This window comes from Alligator sinensis, unplaced genomic scaffold (assembly GCF_000455745.1).
Source record: "Alligator sinensis unplaced genomic scaffold, ASM45574v1 scaffold84_1, whole genome shotgun sequence".
NCBI lineage: Eukaryota > Metazoa > Chordata > Crocodylia > Alligatoridae > Alligator > Alligator sinensis.
In genome coordinates, this window is record NW_005842268.1 from 560,677 (window position 1) to 571,062 (window position 10,386).

The 10,386-nt window shown below is 41.0% G+C and overlaps 1 protein-coding gene across 1 annotated transcript in view; it reads left to right on the plus strand.

Moving 5' to 3' along the window:
* Positions 1-10,386, plus strand: part of WASF3 (WAS protein family member 3) — a 162,841-nt gene that overhangs the window by 97,332 nt on the left and 55,123 nt on the right. Inside the window, exon 3 of the mRNA XM_025209097.1 lies at positions 8,212-8,354. Coding sequence (XP_025064882.1) covers positions 8,222-8,354 — 133 coding nt within the window. The 5' untranslated portion in view covers positions 8,212-8,221. The remainder of the gene's footprint in view (positions 1-8,211; positions 8,355-10,386) is intronic.

Genomic DNA, 10,386 nt, shown 5'->3' on the forward strand with positions numbered 1-10,386 from the left:
AGCTAAATTTGCTTGATTACTTTATGGTAGAAACCATAAAATTATCCTGTAAAATAAGTGCAGTAATATAATGCCCAGTAATTGGATGTGGTAGTTTAAATCTAATTTATAAGAGTGTGCTTGAAATGCTAGCTCAGATTTACTGGAATTAGAAACATTGCTGTCTTTTTGGATCAGAAATTATTTAAGACTAATTTATCAAGAGGGAACTGATACATGACAATATACTCAGTGGATAAAGGTGTTCACTGAAGTTTTTATGGGGTTCTGGATTTAGTTCTTACTGATTTGGAATACTTAAATTAACAGATATTTCTAAATATAGAAAAGCTGCAAACATCAGTTGGTACAGGGAAATAATGCACAAGGACTTGCACATAACTATATTGGCAGGGGAGACCATTCCCTTTTCTCTATATTGGCAGGGGAGGCATCAGTAGTTAGTTCCTCACCCCATAAAGAAAGCTAGTTTGCCAACAGGAAAAGAGATCAGGAGAAGGAGGTACTGGAGAAACAGTGACTGTTTTTCTTCAGCATTTAGAGGGAAATCAGATTCTATCTCCCAGCACATGGAAAGGAGAAATAAAACTCCTCTTCATGTGCTTGAGAAGTGCAGGAGAGATTTAATCATGAGTAACTACAGGGAGAAGAGGGAACTCCAACAGGGGAATTAGGAAGTAAAGAACATGGTGGGAGGGCCAAGATGACTTTCAAGGAAGCAAAGTGGGGGTACCTGAAGAGTGGAGGTGGAAGGATTTAAAACTGTTTGGCAGTTTGTAATTCATGGGCAGGAGAGAGATTCCAATGCTGATTGGAGGTCTCGCGAACAGAGCAAGGGTGATGAACATCCACAAACAAGCATTTGGTCTCCCTTCCTCCTTGCTTTAACTCCCAACTTTAGAGCCAGAATTATTCAATGCAAAGAAAACTTGAAACTCAAGTAGAAAGTAACAGTGATATTAACAAATTGGGTACAATTCAAAAGAAAAAGGGAAAGAACATTATCAGGGAAAATTAATTTGAGGGGTACGTGATGACAAAGAATGATGGTAGAAAGAACACAGATCTTTAAATTATAGAATCATAGACAATTAGGGTTGGAAGAGGGACATCAGGAGGTCATCTAGTCCAATCCCCTGCTCAAAGCAGGACCATTCCCAACTAGATCATTCCAGACAGGGCTTGTCAAGCTAGGCTGTAAAAACCTCCAAGGATGGAGACTTCACCACCTCTCTAGGTAATTTGTTCCAGTGTTTCACCACCCTCCTAGTGAAAGAGTTTTTCCTAATATCCAACCTAAACCTCCCTTGCTGTAATTTGAGACCGTTATCTGTCACCACTGAGGACAATCTATCTCCATCCTCTTTGGAACCACCCTTCAGGTAGTTAAAGACTGCTATCAAGTCCCCTCTCAGTCTTCTCTTCTCCAAACTAAATAAACGCAGTTCCCTCAGCCTTTCCTCAGAAGTCACATGTCCCAGCCTCTTCACCATTTTCATTGCTCTCTCCTGGATTCTTTGCAACTTATCCACATCTTTTCTATAGTGGGGGGCCCAAAACTGGACACACTACTCCAGATGTGGCCTCACCAGTGCAGAATAGAGAAGAATAATTGCTTTGCTTGACCTGCCGGCAACGCTCCTACTAATGCAGCCCTGTATACTGTTAGCCGCCTCGGCAACAAGGGCACACTGCTGACTCATCCAGTTTATTGTCTACTGTAACACCCAGGTCCTTTTTTGCAGAGCTGCTGCTGAGCCAGTCAGTCTCCAGGCTGTAGCAGTGCATGGGATTCTGCCACCCTCAGTGCAGGACTTTGCACTTGTTGAACTTTGTGAGATTCGTTTTGGCCCAATCCTCCAATTTGTCTTGGCCACTCTGAATCCTAGCGCTACCCTCCAGTGTATCTACTGTACTCCCAAGCTTGGTGTCATCTGCGAACTTGCTGAGAATGTGATCTATCCCATCTTCCAGATCGTTAATGAAGATGTTGAACAAAACCGATTCCCCGGTCCCAGGACCAATCCTTGGGGCACTCCATTTGATACCAGCTGCCAGCTAGACATTGAACCATTGATTAGTACCCATTGAGTCTGACAATCGAGCCAGCTTTCTATCCACCTTACAGTCTATTCATCCAACCCATATTTCCTCAGCTTGCTTGCAAGAATGCTGCAGGAGATGGTATCAAATGCCTTGCTAAAGTCAAAGTATATCACATTCACTGGTCTCCTTGCATCCACAGAGCCAGTCATCTCATAGAAGGCAATCAGGTTGGTCAGACATGACTTGTCCTTAGTTGAATCCATGCTGACTGTTCCTAATCGCCACCGTCTCCAAGTGCTTAGAAATGGATTGTTTGAGGACCTACTCCATGATTTTTCCAGACTGAGGTGAGGCTGACTGGTCTGTAGTTCTCTGGATCCTCCTCCTTCCCTTTGGAGCACTATGGTTGCCCTTTTCCAATCATCAAGGACCTCTCCTGATCACCAAGAGTTTGCAAAGATAATGACCAGTGGCTCTGAAATTACATCAGCCAAATTCCTCAGCACCCTTGGATGCATTGCATTTGGCCCCAGAGACATGTACGCATCCAGCTTTTTAAAATAGTCCCTAACCTGTTCTTACACCACTGAAGGCTGCTGACCTCCTCCCCAAACTGCTGTAGTTTGGAAGCTGACCTTGCTTGTGAAGTCCAAGGTAAAATAAGGCATTGAGTACTTCAGCCTTTTCCTCATCATCTGTCACTAGGCTGTCTTCCCTCATTCAGTAAGGGACCCACACTTTCCCTGACCTTCCTCATGTTGCTAACATACTTGTAGAACTCTTCATTATCCTTCATGTCCCTTGCTAGCTGCAGCTTTAATTGCGCTTTGGCCTTCCTAGCTTCATCCCTGCATGCCCGAGCAATATTCTTATACTCCTCTCAAGTTGTTTGTCCAAGTTTCTGCCTGTAAGCTTCCTTCTTCTGTTTAAGCTCACCAAAGAGTTCTTTGCTAAGCCAAGCTGGTTGCTATTCTTCCTGCATATCAGGATGGTTTGTTCCTGTGCCCTCAGTAAGGTTTCTTTGAAATGCATCCAGCTCTCCTGGGCTCCTTTCCCCCTCAGACTGGCCTCCCAGAGCATCCCTGCCCATCAGTTCCCTGAGGGAGTCAAAGTCTACTTTTCTGAAGTCCATGGTCCATGGTCTGCTGCTCTCCTTTCCTTTCGTCAAGATCCTGAACTCAATCATCTTGTGGTCACTGCTGCCCAACTTGCCATCCACTTCAGCGTCTCCCACCACTACTTCCCTGTTTATGAACAGTAGGTTAAGAAGAGCCTGGTCCCCAGTTGGTCTCTCCAACACTTGCGCCAGGAAGTTATCTCCAATGCTCTCCAAAAATTTCCTGGACTTCCTGTGCATTGCTGTATTGCCTTTCCATCATGTCAGGGTCACTGAAGTCCCACATAAGAACCAGGGCCTGTGATGTGGAAGCTGCTGCTAGTTGTCTGAAGAAAGCTTCATCTACCTCATCCTTCTGGTGTGGTGGTCTATAGACCACAACCTCACCCTTGTTGCTCTTCCCTCTAGTCTTAACCCAGGGACTTTCTACAGGCCTATCTCTAGTTTCATACTGGAGCTCTGAGCAATCATACAGCTCTTTTACATACAATGCAACTCCTCCTCCTCTTTTCCCCTTCCTTTTCTTCTTGAGCATTTTGTACCCATCCATGACAGTGCTCCAGTCATGTGAGCTATCCCACCAAGTCTCTGTTTTTCCAATCGCATCATAGTTCCTTGATTGTATAAGGCCTTCTGATTCTTTTTGCTCGTTTCCCAGGCTCTGTGCGTTTGTGTACAGCCACCTGAGGTGACTAACCAGTTGCCCTACTTTCTCAGGAAGAATGAAGCCTCCCCTATTGTCCACTCCTGATTCTGCTTCCTCCATTTCCCCCCTTTTCCACACTTACCTCAGGGCTTTGTTGTCCATCCCCCAGCGAACCTAGTTTAAAGCCCTCCTCACTAGGTTAGCAAGCCTGTCTGTGAAGATGCTCTTTCCTCTCTTCATCAGGTGAATCCCATCTCTTCCTAGTAATCCTTCTTCCTGGAACAACATCCCATGGTTGAGGAAGCCGAATCCCTACTGCCTTGTCTGGAAGGCATTAACATCAAAGATGCAGAGACATATTGTTAGAAGTAGTAGTATAATTTTAATGGGTAGGTTATAGAGCTGGAATTTAGGAGACTTATTTTCCTGATCTTATCACTAACTTACTGTGTGACCTTTGACAAGTCTGTTGTTTTCCTCCTTGATATGAGAATTATCATAGTTGACTTTCTTTGTTAGGGGGCTTTAATAGGCATGTATGAAAAGCTCTGTATTCAGTTAGTAGTGATGAAACATACAAAGGGCAATTTTGTGGGGATAACAAGGAAGAAAAGTATTCTGTGCCAGATGTATTCAGCTGTGTAAACTCTCCTAAAGGAAGCAGAATCAGCCATTTGTGAGGATTTTTTCCTAAATGAATTTGGTGAAGATGGTAGACAAAGTAGGAGAAACAGTCCCACATTTCCAGGAAGATGCACTAGATGATTGAACAGGTTTTTTCATCTCTAATATCTGTGAATGTATGTATGAAGACTGCATTTTGTCTTTAGTTGGTACAAATCTGCCTGTCGAGAGTTCTGAAGTTTCAGTCACAGTTTTTAATGCCATAGGAATGCTTTTAAAGTAAACTTGTCATTTTTTTAGGGATTAGGAAGGATGAGGATGTTGATTTCAGTAACAGCTGTTAATTTGAATTCCTGCCAATTGTTCAAAGACCTCCAAGCAGTTTAGAATGAGCTGTTTCAGCTAGTCTCTACTAATAGCCAACACTATTAGTGTTATTCAGAAGAATTGTACATTGTTTGGAGTCTTTCATGCCTTTACTCTACATCTGCTTTCTGGCTGAATTTTAAATGTCTTGTTATAGTGTGGCAGTCTATAAGCAGTAACCATTTCCTGTAGTTTCAATTACCCACTTCAATTTAGGGATGGGGTATGATCCGAGTTGAAGCAACACTGCTAAAACAGTTGGAAAAGCATGCAGAAAGTAAAAATGTATCTATTATCTCTTGTATTCCTGCATCTGCAGTAATAACTATTGGTTAACGACATTCTCATTTAAAACAGAGGATACTTTTGAAGACCATATTGAAACTCATTGATATAGCAAGAGATCCTGTCAGGGTGAATTTTTAAATAGACTATTCTAAGTGAATTCAGATTTATGATGGTGAGCCCTTGAAATATTAGGCACAGAAATTGTAATAAATAAATAATATTTTAATTAGTTTTAATTTCCCCTGCTCATTAGCTGATGATCTATGAATAATCTATGAAAAATGAGTGAGAAACTACTGTCTTCTAATATTTGAGGTATCTTGTAAAACAAGAAGTACCCTAAATTATCAAGTAGCAGGTTTAAATAAGTACTTTTTTACATATTGCATAAATAACATGTGGAATTCATCGCCACAGGATATTGTGAACACTAATACTATAATCAGATTCAAAAAAGGATTAGAAAAAATTGGTCTGTTGGGATATTAAACATAACAATTATGGATGTTATCTGAGGCCCATAACATCCCTAAGCCCAGGAATGGATCTAGGATTTTGAGAAGGTGGGGTATGATATAGTTTACTGCATATGCACTACACAGAAGGAGAGTGTAACCACAATACCTGTCTAAGCCTGTAACAGCTAGTGACTGGCAAGGCTTGGCGGGGGATGGATCACTCTACACATTTCGGGGTTTTTTTCTTACACTTTTTACTCTGAAGCAGGAGCGTCCAACATCCAGCCAGTCTTTTTACTCTGAAGCAGGGGTGTCAAACATCTGGCCCTTGGAGATGTATCATCTGGCCTGTGAGTCTTCTGTAGTGGCCAGGAATTAAGGGGTGGGGCCCATCAGTGAATGCCAGTGACAGAGCCTTGTCAGAGAGTCAAGCAACAGCTGCACTAACCTTTACCGCTTCCTGATGCTGCTCGCCCCACCACCAAGAGTAGGTCTGTATTCAGCTGGTGAAGCTCTCTGCTCTAAAGCAGTTACTAATTGCCAGTGTGGGAAACAGAATACTGGGCTAGATGAACCTTTGATCTGACTCATCACGGTAGTTCTTCTATTGGCAAAGACTTATATGACAACATATGATGATGAATGAAGTCATACATATTTGTAGTTCATGGATTTTCCAGTTTCTTAATGTGATTGCCTTTACTTCTCTTTTTAGGAAGGGTTGGCATAGAAATAAAATAAATAAGGAACTCATGCATGAGTTCTCCTGCTAATGAAGGAAATTGATGAAGTAGGCTGTTGCCTATGAAAGCTCATACCTCTGTGAACCAGTTAGTCCCAAAGATGCTACCCTGCCCTACCTTCTACCTGACTTCAGAATAACATGACTAACTGCCTGTGTGTATGTGTATTTTAGGATTTGGAATCTCTAATTTATACCATTGATCTCTGCTCCTCTTTGATTTATTTTCCACTATTTTCAGTGTTACTTCTTTCTAACACAGTTCCTCATAAGGAGTTTCGTTTTCTCCATAAATAGTATGCTGTGCCCTATACAAAATGGGCTGTTGCTAAGATATGCTTTGGCAGTTCTGAATGTCCAGATGTTGTGTTTTATAGATCGACTTCACAAAAATGAATAAACTTGTATAGTAAATAATGCCTTTAAAGCTAATCCAGTCCTAAAGAAATTTGAAAACCTCAATCAGAAATAAAAATATTTCAAGAGGTCTTCTGTTGAGTAAAAATTAATTTGATCATTTATTTTTTCTAATATAAACATCAGATTTAAAGACATTACCAGACTGAACTCACTCTAACATTTAAAATATTAAAAAAATTATATGCCTTTGGGAGGACTGAGAGAGATGCTTTGAATAAAATTTAAGGTCTTTACCATAGCTTTAAATAGGTTTTTTATAAAGATCCTGTTGAAACAAAATAGTTCTAAATATTCAGTTAAAAGATAAATATTTATATAAAGATTTCTAAATTCTTAGTAAGCTGCATTTAAAATATTTTCCTTCTATCTTGACACATTAAAAGTTTTATTTAGGAAAAAAAAATCATTTATTAGAATTATTCTATAGTATTGTTTTGAAAAGAGAAATGCTGTTTGTTTCTGTTTTACCCATTGGATTTTAATTTAAAGCAGTTGAAAGGTTTATTGAATTAAATGCTTCAAATAAACTCCTGCCTTGTTATTTTTTCCTAGACTGCCTACCTTATGTACCATTCTAGATTGCATCAGTGCTCTGATGAATCTGAACATATATACCAGTATATGCTTGACTAGCATATGGATGCAGTGTTATTCCATTAAAAAAAAAAAAAACAACTTTCCTTCTTCAAGCTAAATCATTGTTTCATATAGCGATCAAAACCTGCCTTGACTAGTTGCTTCCTCTCTAATTTTTTTATTTTTAAATACTGAATTCTGCTCTGTTCATCTCTAAAATGTCCATGTCAAATTCCTCTTGCTTTCCCATGCATCACTATGATCGAAGTTTAAATCGGCATTAAAAACATATATTGTATATCATCTCTCACTCCACGTTTGAGTCATGTTGTTGATTCCTGGTTAAACTGTCCAGCAAGGTCAGGTTTCTTGCTGTTCTGTTTTCAGCCCCATATCTTGAAGCCCTCAGCCATCTGTGCCCGTCTCTCTTATATTCTACACAGACGTCTGTGGTTTGCCACGTGCTTTCTCTCTTGTTTTCTCCAAATTATTCAGCTCATGCTTGGAGTGTCCTTCCAAAATCTGTTAAATCTGCATTCTTACTTTGTTCAGATAACTCCTAAAACACATCTACATCACCTAGAAAAATGAATAGATTTAGAATTAAAGCCACAAAAAAGATGACATGCTTTAGCTAAATCTGTCATGTTTTTCGGTCACTTACATGTGCTTCTTCCTCAGTATGTTTCTTGCATGTTAGGTCCTCATTTGTCTGTCAAGCACATAATTTAGATTCTAAAATCTTTGGTGCAGAGATCTATCATTCTTCTATTTTCTAGGCTTTGCCTATTCCAGAATGCACTCAAATACTAAAGAAACTGTTCTAATGATCTAATGTACATTGGAAAAGGGGATAGTATTTATGTATGGATTTATCAATGCTGTATATGTGTATGAACCATGTAACAGGTTTTTCTTTAAATTGCAGATTGTGAGTCATGCCTTTAGTAAAGAGGAACATTGAACCTAGGCACCTCTGCCGAGGAGCTCTGCCTGAAGGAATTTCCAGTGAACTGGAATGCGTAACCAACAGTACTCTTGCTGCTATTATACGGCAACTTAGCAGTTTAAGTAAGTACCTGAACTTCAGTGTGTAAGTGCTGTTCCATGTCTTCAAAGAGCTCTGCAAACAAAATATTTCCTAAATAGCAAGTGTTTACAATAGTAGAAATGGTAGCACAGAAACCTAAGTGATGTGCTTATGTTTCTTTCCATCAAGTGATTGTTGGAGCCAAGATTACAACTTGAGCCATGAGTTGCCAGCTTTCAGTTTTGGGTGCAGTTCAGTAGATTGCTTGGCCACTTGGAATCAGATGGCTAGTTTCATTTGTCTTATTAATGTTAATTTTTCATTAAAACTTCCTGGCTCATGGCCCATTAAAGCATTTCAAAAAGACGTGTAAACAGAGTGAGAGATGATTGCTGAGGAAAGTAGAATAATTTTAGAGACCACCTTGGTTTTGTTAAAGGAAATGTTTTCCTCCAGCTTCATGAAGTAATGGCATCAAATAGCTTTATGAAGTAATTCTGATTGTATAAAGTCCTTTGGTAAACAGTCTAGGCTTCAGACATCATATAGTGAACCCTTTAGATGTTATTTCTGAGAGTTCAAATGTATTGGGAAAGTCTGATTGCAGTTACTAGTAAACTGACCTTTTTTGTGACTATTAAGCTCTTATGCCTAGTCCATGCTTTGCTGACTAGTGTTCAAAGAAAATAATTACATTTAAATATTTAGAGCATTACATTTAAATATTTCCCTATGGGGAATCTTTTGAAGAATGTATTCTCAATGCTTTTTTCTTGGGAGGGAATGGTACAGGAGTACACTTAAGGAACCAGTAAGTTGTCCAAATACCTCTTTAAGGCTAGGAACGGGCATTCAGAAATCCTGAGCCCCAGTTGATTCAATCTTTGCAGGTTAGTCTAACCTGGGTAGATTGAACTAGCGAGCAAGTGAATAGACATTCACTTTTGATTCTGAAAATGCAGCTACTTGCTTGCAGTGGCTCAGGCTAGAAGCCAGGAGGTGCTAGAGCGAGCCCTCCCTTTCCTTCAGGCTGGGGGAAGAACTAGATTTGGAACTCCTGAGGCAGCTCTCGGAGACGATAAAGGCTAGGAAGGCGGTAGTCATGGGGGACCTAAACTATCCTGACATCTGCTGGGGGAGACAGACAGCAAATTCCCACCGTTCACGCAGGTTCCTATCCTCTGTACAGGACCTCCACCTGATGCAGGAGGTACATGGTCCCATTAGGGGGAATGCCTTACTGGACCTGGTAATGGCAACAGGGGATGACATGGTAGGGGACCTACGGATCAGTGGTCACCTGGGGGACAGTGACCACCAAATAATAGAATTCATCATAAGGTGTAGAGTGGGTAAGATAACTAGTAGGCTGGAAGTGCTAGACCTTAGGAAGGCTGACTTCAGCAGACTTAGGCGTTTAGTCAATGACACACTGCAGAGTAAGAGATTTGGCGAGATGGGAGCCCAGGAAGAGTGGTTGTGCCTTAAGGAAACGATCCTTCCAGCACAGAAGGAGACGACCCCAGTGCGGGGGAAAGTGGGGAAAGGGGCCAAGAGGCTTCCCTGGCTGAACAGAGAAATCCAGAGTAGCCTAAGGGTAAAAAGGGGGGCATATAAGCAGTGGAAACAGGGAGAGATTACTAAAGAGAAGTATACCTCCTCAGCTCACAGTTGCAGGGAGGCAGTTAGAAAGGCCAAAGCTACCATGGAGCTGAAGATGGCATCCCAAGTTAAGGATTACAAAAAATTGTTTTTCAGATATATAGGGAGTAAAAGAAAGGCCCAGGGCAGTATAGGACTGCTACTGAATGGGCAAAAGCAACTGGTGACAGACAGGGGGACAAGGCTGAACTCCTCAATGAGTTCTTTGCCTCAGTGTTCCTAAATGAGGGGCAAGACAAGTCTCACAATGGGATTGTAGAGAGACAACAGCAGGGCGCCAGACTACCAAGCATTGACCCTGACATGTCGCAGAGTCACTTGGAAGAACTGGATGCGTTTAAGTCGGCAGGCCTGGATGAGCTCCATCCGAGGGTACTGAAGGCACTGGCTGACATCATTGCACAGCCACTG